The 13,959-nt window shown below is 38.9% G+C and overlaps 1 protein-coding gene across 2 annotated transcripts; it reads left to right on the top strand.

The window, feature by feature from the left end:
* On the top strand, positions 1-11,437 carry LOC110046037 (protein SSUH2 homolog). Of its 2 annotated transcripts, XM_089275807.1 has the most exons (14): positions 1-92; positions 929-1,029; positions 2,389-2,760; positions 3,530-3,673; positions 4,201-4,276; positions 5,002-5,131; positions 5,731-5,791; positions 6,261-6,385; positions 6,942-7,004; positions 7,790-7,893; positions 8,768-8,860; positions 9,372-9,474; positions 10,028-10,132; positions 10,420-11,437. In XM_089275807.1, exons 2-14 carry the CDS (start codon positions 972-974, stop codon positions 10,564-10,566), a joined length of 1,581 nt encoding a protein of 526 aa, XP_089131933.1. In that variant the 5' UTR covers positions 1-92; positions 929-971; the 3' UTR covers positions 10,567-11,437. The 2 variants fall into 2 exon arrangements, with proteins under 2 accessions (XP_089131933.1, XP_089131932.1); XM_089275806.1 differs by lacking the exon at positions 1-92 and having other exon boundaries at positions 918-1,029.
* The last annotated feature ends 2,522 nt before the right edge of the window (positions 11,438-13,959 follow it).

The following is a 13,959-nucleotide window of genomic DNA, read 5'->3' as shown; positions in this document are numbered from 1 at the left end:
ATCCGGGGCGTGCGTGTCCTGTGACCGTTTTTTCCTCGTACCCAGATCCTTTGAAGAGCGAGCCAGCCAAAGGAAGCATTAACCTTCCACAGGTAAACTTGCAAATAATCTTGGAACATTTCACTCCAGGCGATAAATTAGAATATAGTTGTAATCAGGGAAAGTAACTTTTGCTGGATCATTATTTATCGGCTGCTACAAGTCGGCAAAGTTTGATAAGACATTCCAGAATTGTTTCGATCGGTGTTGAAATTGATCTTGTTGCAACACGATTGATCGATCGGTATCGTATCGATAACTGTATCTGCTTTTTCATGTTTTATAATTTCTATAAAGTAGATGCATTTCCTTTCTCGTATTATCTTTCGTCAGTAAATTGTATATGAATGGCTGGTGAAGGAAGTTAAGAGCGGGTTTGTCGTCAAAATTGTTTTCAATTTGGTTTCAACCAAATTTCCAGGGTGATATTATTTTGTTTGGTTAAAGATTATTTCAAAGTACTCACTATAGACTGCGAAAGAGTTTTATATTTCAGTTACAGTATTTTTAATACTGTAAAATATATAGATATACATAAATATATAGCGACCTTGCCAATGAAAACTAGCTGTTTCCTTAATTGCACTAGTCTTAGAACATTTTTTTTGTGAAAAATTGTACTGAAACATACTTGTAAAATATCCAGATGTCCTGCAGGCGGTCGGAGGTTTAAAAATATTCCATATCCGGCAGTCAGAAATTTTTCCTTTTAAATCGTGTGACTACTATAGTTACTGAATGTAGGCTACTAATTGCATAGATTAATTGGACATTTAGTTTCACATGCACATATGCATGGCTTTGCCAATTATTTACAAGAAGCAAGACTACTTGTTGAGACTGTTTAACTATATCCCCTGAACATTCTTGATTGTCTTATGTTTGACAGTCATAGTGGTGTGGTTTCGCACTTGAGTGATCTGCTGCGAGTTATGAGTCAGGCACCATATCCTCCGGTAGAAGCCCAGACTGGACAAGCTATGTATCCAGGTATTTATACCATGCCATAGAAGGAGGTGTGGTGGCCTCATGGTTAGTGCGTTCATTCCCGGATCGAGTGGTCTGGGTTCGAGCCCTGGCCAGGGACACTGTGCTGTGTCTTGGACAAGACACTTAACTCTCACAGTGCCTCTCTCCACCCAGGAGTATAAATGGGTACTAACGAATTGTTGGGGAAACCTAACAAATTGCGGGGGAGTGACCTGCGATGGACTAGCATCCCGTCTGGGGGGAGTAGAAATACTCCTAGCCACTTCATGCTACAGAAACTGGGATGAGCTCCAGCAGCTATGAGCCAGTGGGGTCCAAGGCTTCACAATAGGGAATACAGCTAATCAGAGTACATGATTTCAATTAGTTGTTATATATTCAACAGTATTACATCCAACCTTCCCATCATGCACTGCACATGTCACATTGATTGTGCTGGCCACTGTATTTTCTACAACAACAAATCAATTTAAATTTTTTTTTTGTAAATATGGAATACGATATTATTTTTACATAAACTTTGTTACATCATTTACAATAGGCTCTGGTTAAATAGCTTATTCATTTCAGCTGTACAGATTAAAGAGGCAACAATATTCATTTTGCCACTCTGTCTGGATGACCTATTCCCCCTGCCTCCTCCCCCCTCCCCCACCCATCCCAAAATTTTGACAGGTTACCATGGTATCATATGCACATGTGAGTCACCATACATGTAATACTGATATCTCCTGGGTAGATAGATTAGCACTGTAAACTTGTCTAGTTAAGAGACTTAAAAGTGTCTTACTTAAAGACACATTACAGGTACTTTTCTACGAGTCCAACCTTGGGGGGGCTCCCAATTATCACAAGGACAGAGGTGCTTGTAGGAAATTTTGAAAAGAAACCCAAAGAGGTACCAAGATCCTGTTTTGTGGGTGTTGCTTCTTTTTTTTTCACCCCAAAGAGGTACCATTAATTCTAAAACATTACACATTAATTTTACTTTCATAATTTTTAAAGATGATTGTAAAAGATAAAGATAAAGACGGTTATAAAAGAAACAAAATTAAAAATTAGTAGATTGTCATATATCTCCTGTCATATTTTTTTGGGTTCAATACTCTAAAAGGTACAGCAAAAGCTCCTGCTGTGGACCTTTTGAGCTTGAACACCCTTGGAGGTATAGGACACGATACAACAAGCACCCCCATCCTTTTTATCACAAGAATCCTTCCCCCTAGGAGCTCAAGCAAGACCTCTTGGCAGGCTTATGGCCTACATGTGATAGATAGATCACTTTATTTATGATCAGTTTTAACTGAAGATAGACTGTACAGGAAGCTTCATATACATTGTACCTGTTATCTTATTCAGGCCAACAACAGCCAGGTTATGGATCTACACCTCAACAGGGTTATCCACCTCAACAAGGTTATGGACCTACCCCTCAACAAGGAGGTTATGGACCTCCTCAGCAGCAACCAGGCTATGGACCTCCCCAACAACAACCTGGTTATGGACCTCCCCAACAACAACCTGGTTATGGACCTCCCCAACAACAACCAGGTTATGGACCTATGTCAGGTCAACAGCAGTTTCCTGGAGGACCACCCCTTCAACAGCAAGGTTATAATGGACCTCCACCCCCTCAGCAGCAAAGCTATGCACCCCCTGTGGGTCAGCAAATGGCTTATAATGCCATGCAACAGACAGATGGTACTAAACCGGCTTTTGGACCGCCACAAGGTATTGTTGCGATTAGTGATTAATTATTGTAAGGAAATACAATTGAATCCGGCTAATTTGAACCTGATTATTTTTGAATTTAACAAGTTGAGGTGACTTTTTCATGCATCTGTCCTGTTATTGATCATGAATTTTGTCATACATGTGTAACATTGTCATTTGAACACAAGCCGATAGCCAAGTGGATCCGCAGACTACTTTGACAATGTTACATGACGAAATTCATTGTCAATAACAGGACAGATGCATGAATTTGAACTGACACCAATTTGTTTCTTACGATAACAAATTGTCAGGTAACTAAGCACACAACTGTAAAATGGCCCATTGGACCCCACTCAAAACCATTTCCCTTGAATTTGCCCTTCATACTCATTTACTATTGGCTATTTTGAACTTCTATAATTAGTTCGAACTTTTTTTCACTTCTCCTGAGAGTTCGAAATAGTAGGGTTCAACTGTAAGTCATAACTGACATTTCGTTATTAATAATGATTAGGATTAATTTAAGGCTACAGCAATTTTAATATTATTAACTAAAATGAAGTCCGCTACTAAATGTATTCAAGCATCACTACAATGTAACGTGTTCATGCAGTAACAAGCTGGTGTATATTTAACAATAATTATTAGGTTTATGAGCTTGAGTCAGCTTTCTACTGCTTGACGAGGGCCAGGCAAAGTCAACCATCCCTCATGCATAGGAATCAAGAGTTGTTAATTCGAGTGGTAAGAAGGACACTATTAGACAGTATGTGTCTTTTTGCAGGTGAAGCACAAGCTCCAAGTTACACTGGATCAGATGTCCCAGATCAAGATGTGGATGACAACGAGAATGCTGCACCCCCTCCCCCAAGTGCACCTCCTGCGGACATGTTTGGTAGTTATGCAGGATATGAGAATGTTAATTTTGGTAAGTGACAGTAATTACGGTGTAAAATTAAAGATTACTGTAATTCAAAGGTAAATACTGTTAATAAAAGCTTTTTTTTAGCCTGTTGGCTCATCAGTAAAGTACTGGCACAATGTGAATGTTAGTTATGATCTTTGCTTTGCCAGGAGTGATTGCCTTAAATTAACCACTGCCTCTAATAAAAGTAATTGGGTATTTATGTAGGACGGCTCTAAAAAGGGCCACTGAAGGGCCAGAGCTGAGTGTCTGTAATATGGAGGTGCCTCAGCCTGTATTATAGAGATAAAAGTTACAGTATGTAATATAGATTTAATGAATTCTGGTTTTGCTGGAATGAAGTGAAATGTCCTAAATTTTTTTTAAAAAAATAGTGTGTCTGCAAGAAGAGGTTCAGCTATAATTTGATTCAAGCTCTCACACTAATCTGACTAATTTTGAAACAGAAGTGTCTTTAACATTAGCCATCCTGACAGCTGGATATTTTCGGCCTTTAATTAGTATGTACAACTGCCAATCCTGTTTTTCAGGTACTGAGTATTTGCCGCCTCCACCGCCATATGAACCACCTCCACAGCAGCAGACACCAGAACAGAATTTCCAACAGTAAGTTAACCTAGGACACTCATCTGATGATAATAGCCCAACTATGAGGACACTCAGATGGACGTACCTCTTTGTGCTGTCACTTTTTTTTTTTTTCTGCTGATCAAGGGAAGTGTCAGATTTCACCCCAAAATTCCATACTCCAATAATTAACTCTATAGCAGGGCCATAACCCATAGCACCTGTTATGGCTGAGCATGCTTGATGAGCTCTTGATAAATCATGGTTAACGGGTGAACTTTCCTGTAGTTGGTACAATTCACCCATAAAGTATATACACCAGGCTACTGTGAGTGCGCTGAGTCAAAACTCTAATGACAACCCTGTATAGAAGTGGAGATCCTGACTAGCTTGGGTCACACACAGTTTGCATTGCCGTTTTATCTACTTATAGTAGAGAGGATTTTGTGACACATCGGGCTGCACCACAGGGTTTAAAGATGAATGTGAAATCTTGAATTGCTCAAATGTTAAATTACTTGTGCACAAAAAATTCAACCCAAGCAATAATTTATCAGACAATGTGAATCTCTGTAGAACTATACATAATACTTTATTAGTGTGGAATTTTTTAGTTGAATCTTTTGAGTAGCCGGGAATAGAATAAAGAGCTCCTAGAGCTGGTTATTATATATTTTACTCACAGATAGGCTTCTGTTTCATTGTCATGGTGAATTTGTTCTTTTTTTTTTTTCGTCAATGAATAATTATTTCTCTTGTTGCAGGGCCACAGCTATATCTGAAGACCAAGCAAGGGATGCACTGCTGGCATTTGTAGCTGAGAATTGCTGTTATGGAAAGAAAGCTGCAGAAGACATGGAAATCAAGGACGTAACCCCATCAAGTGCTTATCATGTAAGTGAGACTTATTCAAGTAATTAAGTACTATACTTATTGCCCCATGTATCATTATCAATGTGCAAAGTAGTTCAATAACAGACCTGTTTTCTAATGGCTAGAAAGTGTGTTTTGATTCTGGATTATGTCCGTGCTCTAGCCATGGCTGTTTGGGGTCCTTGTTAGCATTCTTGGGCGAAACATTTACTAGACACTTAACCCTTAAGATCACAGTGGGCACCCGACTCTCTACTCAGGGGTATTTAAATGGGCACTGGTTTGCTGGAGTTAACAACAAAATACTTAAAGAGTTATATAGGGTGTGATTTACCAGCATCTCATTATGCTGGGAATATAGCGATATGCTAATCACTGAGTTGCTTCATGTTAAAAAAAAAAAAAAACTGACAGAAGGTGTTGGCATCTGATGAACCTTCTGATTCCCCCTGTCACTGAAGCTAGGCTGTGTCTTGCCCAAGAACAAAACACAATAACCCTTGCCAGAGCTTGATCCACTGCTCGAGCTGGAGTCCAAATAAGCTGACTATAAACATTAAGCCACTTCTTCTTCCACATGAACTTATTATCTAGAGTGTTATTCTTTTTTCATTTTTTAGTATAACTTGGCAAGTTTCTGTGAATCAAGATCTACAGCCTGGAAATATGATCCTTACCGAGGTGATTTTAGAAAATAAGAAACAAATAAATATATAATAATACAGTTCTAAGTTTACTCTTGGTCTTAAACAGATATGATGCTGTTGTAATTATTGTCAAATTATGATGAAGCTGTTGTTAGATCATCAGCAAATGATGATGTATATCTAGATTAACTACATAGGTTCGTACATGTAGGCTTTTTTAAAACTGATTTTCTGAATTTCTTCGTATTATACCCAGCAAGTTATTCAATCTGTTTTCCAAAAAAATCCACTCGCTGAGGTTTTGTCCTGATTTATTAATCTATTTCCATCCCCGCTATCCTTTGTCATCTTCACTCTCTTTCATTCACCTGTCATTCGTCCAGAACTTTGTCAGTTGACAAGAAATTTGTCAGTTTCCTCTGTGATCTAGGTCAATCATGCCTTAATACTAATACTAACAGCAAAACTAGGTTATTGTGCCTCCTGAAATCATTCTCTCATAGGTCAGCACATTGATGGTCCACAAAATGGCCCTGCCCCTCCCCCCTGGAGTATCCCTGCTCAACCGAACCAGCTATTTACACCCCAGGAGGCCCACATTGAAGTGCCGCACACTGCTACAGTTAAGGTATACATATTAAAAAAGGTGCAAACATGACGTGCAATAATCACCACCAAACATACCAAGTGTGGTTTCCATGGAAATCTGATTACATTTTTTGTTCAAGCTTTTATTGCGGCTTTCTTGAAATAATTAGACGTTCGATAAATAGACGGTTACTTGACTCAAAACTTGATTGTTGATTTGATTCCAAAGACCTGCGAAAGTCTCAGTCGGTAGCAAAATAACGTTTGATACACCTTTCAACGTATTTCTCAACAAACAAACTCACATGCTGTTTTCTATAACATACATGTAATTCAATGGAAAAGCTGGGTTTGCTCTTTGAAAACTGATATTTACATGAAAAAGTGAGAATAAAACATTTATTTATAATGGAAGTAGATACTTTTGGCAACTGTGTCACGTGACCGGGCAAACAATAGTCAGTCGCAAAGTGGAATTACTTCCTTTGTTTGCTGGTTGGCTGCAAAGACTGACGCATTAGGTCCTACACAGTACATTATATTATAAATACTGAGATATATGCGAGGTTAAATTGTGACTTACTCTATGATTTCAGCCTTGTCATGAGTGTAGGGCCATGGGTTACAAACGCTGTTACAGATGCTATGGAAGAGGCAGGGTAATGTTCAGTCCTTCTTGTTTTCTTTGTCTCGATATTATTAAATGAGCTACGTCACGGTTGGCGCATCTTGAAAGGTTTAGCCTAAATTTTTCAAGTTCGTCTTTTGTAATCCGCGTTAATCTTCTCCATCCTCAACCATCCTTGTTCCTTTACAGTTTATTATTATCTCTTTGGTGTTTTTCTATGAACTACTATTTTCAGGTTTCCTTCAGTTTAAAGGTAATTTTGTACCTGGCCAAAATAACTCAAAATATACCGTGATTGAGCTCCTTTAAGGACGATGATTATGATCGCGGTTCATTCAAACTTCCACAAACGGCCACCTCCCCACAACGGCCACTTTTTTCGGTCCCGGCGGACGGTCCAGACATTCAGTCTTATTTTAACCTCTCTACAACTCCCACCTAGAGCTACACTGCGGCAATGACCACTAAAGCACGTCCCAGCTGCCAAAATAATAACCTCTCGACAACGGCCAGGTATTCAACGACTGACGAACAGTGCATACTAAACCGCATTTTCTATTGTAAAAGGTCACGAGTCTTAATGCATACCCGCGCGCCGTTGGTCTCTATTTCTGTTTAGTTTCTGTTTTCTTGATTGTGTTACGTCTTTAATAGGCATTTTTTTAACAATCCAAATAAAAACCAGGTGTAATATTACCCCCCTACCTTCCCATAACGGCCACCTCTCTTCAACAGCCACTCTCCTCTGTCCCCAAAGGTTGCCGTTGTGGAGAGGTTCGACTGTAGTTATTTATCACCTATTGTGTATTCTGTCAGGTTCGTTGTACTTGGTGCCACGGCTCTGGTCACCGCACGGAATACCGAGACGGACAGAGTCATCGAGTCCGCTGCACGTGGTGTCATGGATCAGGAAGAAGAATGTAAGTACTGGATTGATGACTTAGTGGAGCGTTATCTGGGGCTTAAAGCTCGTTTTTAGGTGCAAAGTGCACTATTGGAATGGTTTCAAGGGTTATCGTCCGCTAAAGTACTGCGTCACTAAAGCACTAGCATGTAAACTTTAATGTTTGCTTATTAGAGCGGTTTTGAATTGAGTGTAGAAAGTACTCAGGCAATTACTTTGGTTTTAGTTTAATTTGGTTTTACTACGGTTTGAGATGGAGTAGTCTAATTGGTAAGTAACTGGACAGGTTTGGGTTTGGTTTTTAAGACGCTCAATTGAAAATTGCTCTAATATCGATAACAAGCATTGAAGATTTAAGTCAAGTGAAAACCGGAACTTCACCCCTAGAACAAGGAAAAGAGTTTCGCCGACGTTTCGTTGACGTTTGCGAGAAAGAAGCTGGAACAAGTGTTTTAATTGGCCCAGCATAGAAGTTTCATTGTGCTTATGCTATGCTCCACTTTCACACAGCTCAAGCCGAGAAGAAGCCTAAGCCCGGTTCATACGTCACACTTCTGCCTTGTTGACTCTAATTCAATTAAGTGTGGCAGAAATGTGACTGTCAATTCATACGTCGCACTTGTGTCGCACTTAATTGTCAAGCGAAGCAACGTAGCGTAGCCTAACGTAATGGAACAATGGTTTACTTCTGATTGGATGAAAAAGTGGCGCGAAATCATGCAAAATCAGTTATTTAGTTAGTTTCCCCCAGTTATTCTCCAGTCATGTACTTTTTGTAATTTCTGTGATTTATTTACTTGAACTAGCATGACAAAGTATTATTAAACTCAAACTTAAACTTGCTTTTCAACACTCAAATAAAACCGCTCTAATACGTTGATTTGTTTCAGTTGTAACACATGTCATGGTCATGGTCGTGTTATGTGCTGGACATGCCAGGGACAAGGGCAGCTGAAGATGTACATTCTACTAACAGTCAAATGGTGAGCTTCGATGCAGTATTTTAACACAGAATTGCCTTCAGATCAAAAGAAGCGTTGAATAAGGTAGAAACAACACAGAAAAGAACAACGGTGATTTTCGAACGATTAAAGATAATTGACACAGATTAAAGGAGCTCAGTCACGGTATTTTGAGTTATTTTGGCCACGTAAAAAAAAAAAATTACCTTTAAATGGAAGGAAACATGAAAATGATAGTTTACTAAGATAGAAAAACGCTAAAGAGATAATAATCAACCATAAACGAACAAGGATGGTTAAGGATGAAGACCAGTTACAAATGACGAACTTGAAAAATTTAGGTTAATCGTTTCAAGACACGCAAACGCACCACAGCGCTCCAATCTCGTTCCTCGAGTCTTCGTTCGTTACTGCGCAAGCTTCAAGTGGAACGTAGGCCTGGGTACAAGGTTACACAGTGCTCACAACAGCCTCAATGCCCCACAACCACCCCAACAGTCACGACATCTGTGTTCCCTTCTCTCTCCTGCAGGGAATGTCACGTTGATAACCACGTGACAGAGAGAACAGATCTGCCAGATCATCTGATTGTTGGGTCTCAAGGGATGGACATTTTTACTCAAGAACTTCCAAGGGTAAATATAGATCATGAGTCTACTCAAAGACCTTTTGAGCCTTTCACCTCTAAATTGCTCGAACTTTTTTTTTACAGTTTAATTAATAGTGAGACCTCGTCGATCCATGTGTTACATACCATTTGAAAGCTATCGAACTCTGTATTCCAAAAATGGCATCAACGACCACTAAGGAAGTGATAGCTTTGACAAACGGTGGTTTGAAAAGAGAGAATGAAAAAGTTCAAAAAAGTCAAAATCTTCATAAATATTAGTTATACCCCTTAACTTATGGTGAATAACAAATGCATTAGAGACCGCATAATTATTATAGAAAAAAAGATCTCAAACTTGTAGAGGTGGTCAACTGTATGATGTACAGAGGGTCCATGATTTTATGCTTTCAATGAGTTGATCTTTACAAGACCATTTTGCTGTGAAAATTTCATCAAAACCGGACAGATTTCCACCCAACAGTAACGTCTTCAGTTCATAAGTGTTCTCCAGTGGTGGAAGGGTTAATAATCGTTGCAGCTTTTGAAAAGAACTGAGAACTAATACTTTTAATCCGCAGGTGTACCCCATCACAGCATTCCATGATCCAGATGTCAACAGTGGCTCACAGCGCCTGGTTGACGCTCATTCTCGTAACTGGCCGTCAAAACGAATCCTTATGCAGGTAATAAATAAAGTTCAAAGGACCAAACAGTAGCGTGCTGAAGGTTGAAATGACCCGTCACGTGACTCTGCTCGCGCACGCAGAAAAAAATGGCGGTCTCAAGCGATGTCCTTTCTCAACCTCCCTCCCAGGTTCTCTTTTTCCTCCGTCCTAGAAGAGCGCGAAGATGAGAGACCCTGGGAACGAGGTTGGACCTTTTCCTGTTTGCTGACAATAGACGCGACTGTGAAACGCTCAATCTGAAGCTGCTTTAAAAAGTAACATTTTCTTTTTCTTTTCTGTTTCAGCGTCAAACTTTACGCGCTGTGCCAGTGTCTGAAGTTCAATATAAATGGAAGGAGACTTCAACGCGTTTCTGGGTGTATGGACTTGACCACAAAGTGCACGCCCCAGACTACCCCCAACAGTGCTGTTGTGGTTGCACTATACTTTAAGTCAATTAAAGAAAAGAAACAAATAAAAACTAGTTGTTGAAGGTTGTACAGTGAAATCTCGATTTCTCGAACCTTTACAAAGGAAATGGAAATTGGTTTGAACAGTCAGGTATAGTTCGAGAAATCGGGGTTAAAATTACAGTATTCGACTGAGGGGAGGTAACGACTTTTGGTTCGAGCAGTGGGGAGGTTCGGAAAAGTCGAAGGTTTGAGAAATCGGCATTCCACTGAATATATGTATGTCTGGATTTATGAAAACGGTGTTAACGAAATCGCGCCCTGCTCAAACGTTCTTTTCTCGCCAGAGACCTCCAAAGTAGACGATATAAAAATTAAAAGGAATGTCAGTCTTTTTTATCTCCTCCGCTCTCTTATCTTCATCTTCTTCCTCTTCTCTCTCTATTTTGTTCCTTTTTTATCGCTTTTGCCCATCAGGAGTCGTGAAATCAAAGTGCACATGGGTAATTTGGTGTAAAGTATTGACACGGTTTTCATAAATCCAGTCATATAGTATAAATTTTTACTAGGTGATTCCTCTGTATCCAAACTGGTGTAAAGAATACTATAAATGAAGTTTACACTATTTGCAAGGCGATCTTGCTATAATTAACTTGATTTTTTAAAATTTTAGGTGATTGAATCTTTCTGTCATACAGAAACGCATACCTAACGAAATAATTTTTACCAGTGTTAGTAGGCAATACTGATCGGTTCCAAGAATTTGCTACCTCAGTTTGCTCTACTAAACAGTAATATTCTTTTTATTTTGCAAGGACAAGTTTATAACCTTTATTATATTGTAGTTAGCCATTTAATGTCTCCTTCACATTCGAGCTTAAACATGAATAAAAACTCACAAGCATTGTTGAAATTGTTTTGTTCTTACAGATAGCTACAAGGCTAGATAACGCTATTTTACCAGTACCATGTAGTGATTAGATATTCATCCCAAAGTTCCGAGCGTTCCCTTAATTTTCTTCAAAATGGTATGCAGTAATTGCGATATGTCAGAAACATCGCACTGATACTAGTTATACAACGTTTTCGAGTGGCATACAATGGAATATCCCACTAGTCACTTGTTTTTTTTTTTTCTCGGTTTGCACACAACCCATTAACAGCCGAGTGTATATACCGATCAAGAAAATACAAGTCACAAATAGGATATTCCACGTTCCTATTTTTTTACCAAACCATAGAAAATACAGCGGCAAACGCTATCAATGGAGCGCATGATGGGAAGGTTGGTGTACTGATACCGTCGAGTATATAACGGCTTTTCTGTATTCTGATTGGCTGTATTTTCTGTGGCGTGGTATAAATGTAAATGTATAAATTGATATCTTGGTCCTAGTTTTCCGAGCCCGCCAAACTCTCTCTTTTTTTTTTTAAACCAGCGTTTATTACAGTTGTCATTCTCTGTTAATAAATGTTTACTAAAGGTTATTGGCTTGGAAGTTGTCATCTTGAAGTGACAATGGGAGCTTGAATTGACCTTGTATACATTTAAACTGGTTTCAGGTTTTTACACTTGGTATACAGAGGTGATTAGCTCGTGTGAGTGGAAGTTATGTAGTTTAAGTGGGGGGAGAACTAGGAACTAGACGGCACTGAACTAGATCAAAATGATGTGCAGCAGAAACGCTTAGCTGATTAAATTATCAATTTGAAAGTTGATAAAAAAGTGAATTCGGCGAATCGTGTAGAACCTGAAAACCTGATCAGTGGAGCTTTAATAGCCGTAGGTAGGTAGGTAGGTAGGTAGGTAGGTAGGTAGGTAGGTAGGTAGGTAGGTAGGTAGGTAGGTAGGTAGGTAGGTAGGTAGGTAGGTAGGTAGGTAGGTAGGTAGGTAGGTAGGTAGGTAGGTAGGTAGGTAAGACTTTATTTTACGAGGGTAACATTTGACAGTATTAAAACTGATAACCTAATGGCCCTCAAAAATTAAAATTTTAGAAAAAGAAATAAATAGTACAATCGTAACAATATTAAAAATAATTAAAATAAAATAATTAAGCCTACATACATCGTAAAATATTTATAAAATGTGATTATTTACAAATTTTAAAAAAAATTTACAGGAATAGTTTGCTAAGAATTTGATTATCTAAAATTATTTTAAAAAGGGAGCGCTTGAAATTTTTTATACTGGTACTCTGTTTGATGTCCACGCTTAATTTGTTCCATTCTTTCGTGGCTCGCACAGCAAACGCTCGACCCCCTTCAGTAATTCTCTTAAATCGCGGGCACATTAAGTTTATATTACAAAAACGGGTTGATCTATTATGAGTGTCAGAGTTTCTGATAAGTAAATCATTTATATATTCTGGGGTATTGCCATTCAGCCTTTTGTAGGTTAGAGCGCATCGATTTATATATGATTCAGCATAAAAGGGAACCCACTTTAAGGTGTTAAATAAGCCGACAGAAGGTGCTGTTCTTTCGGCATTCTAGCCGCACGTTTTTGAAGACGCAGGACTTTCATAAGATTTTCTTTACTGCAAGAAGTCCAAATCGTGTTACCGTAAAGCATTTCAGGTTTGATGATCGTAGAGTAGTATATGTCTCGTTGATTGCGTTTCAAATAAGGACTTATGTGACGAAGGAGTCCAATCCGTTTCGCCAACTTTTTGCATAACTCCTCAATCTGGCGATTAAATGAAAGATCCTGATCTAACGTTACCCCAAGAAGTTTGAAATCAGTAACATGTTCAATATTACTTCCATTCAAGTTAATATCTACTGAGGTAGAGGCGACAAGGTTCCGCAAACGTTTGCCTGTTACCAGCATGGACTTCGTTTTCTGAGAGTTAATAAACATTTTGTTTCGTGCCGACCACTCATCTAAACGTTTGAGATCTTGATTGAGAGCCTGTGTCAGATGAGGAACATTTTCCCAGCTAGAGCATTTTGATAGAGTTGTATCATCAGCATAAACATCCAGTGTTGAATCACGTATACTTAAAGGCATGTCATTTACAAACAATAAGAAGAGAATGGGTCCTAAGGTTGATCTTTGAGACACTCCTTGTAACAACTGTTTACTGGTGGAACAACAGCCATTTATACGCACATATTGTTTTCTTCCAGTGAGATATGACCCAAACCACTTTAATGATAAATCGTTGGCCCCATAAATAGATAGCTTCTTAAGTAAAAGCTCGTGATTTATTACATCGAAAGCCTTTCTAAAATCGACAAAAGCTAAGCCAGTAACCATATCATTATCCATATTAAAGAGCAGTTCGTCAGTTAATTTAATCAGCGCCGTTTCCGTGGAATGATTTGGTCGAAAAGCTGACTGGAGATTGTATAGCAAATCACAGCTGTGTAGGTGTTTGCAGAGAGATGTTGCAACGTGTCGTTCAAGTATCTTCGAAAGAACAGGTAATACAG

Source organism: Orbicella faveolata, unplaced genomic scaffold (genome assembly GCF_042242905.1).
Source record: "Orbicella faveolata isolate gen_17 unplaced genomic scaffold, um_ofav_v1 contig_4, whole genome shotgun sequence".
In the NCBI taxonomy this organism is placed as follows: domain Eukaryota; kingdom Metazoa; phylum Cnidaria; class Anthozoa; order Scleractinia; family Merulinidae; genus Orbicella; species Orbicella faveolata.
The sequence above is the reverse complement of the archived record's forward strand: the minus strand, read 5'-3'. Positions and strand labels throughout refer to the sequence as shown.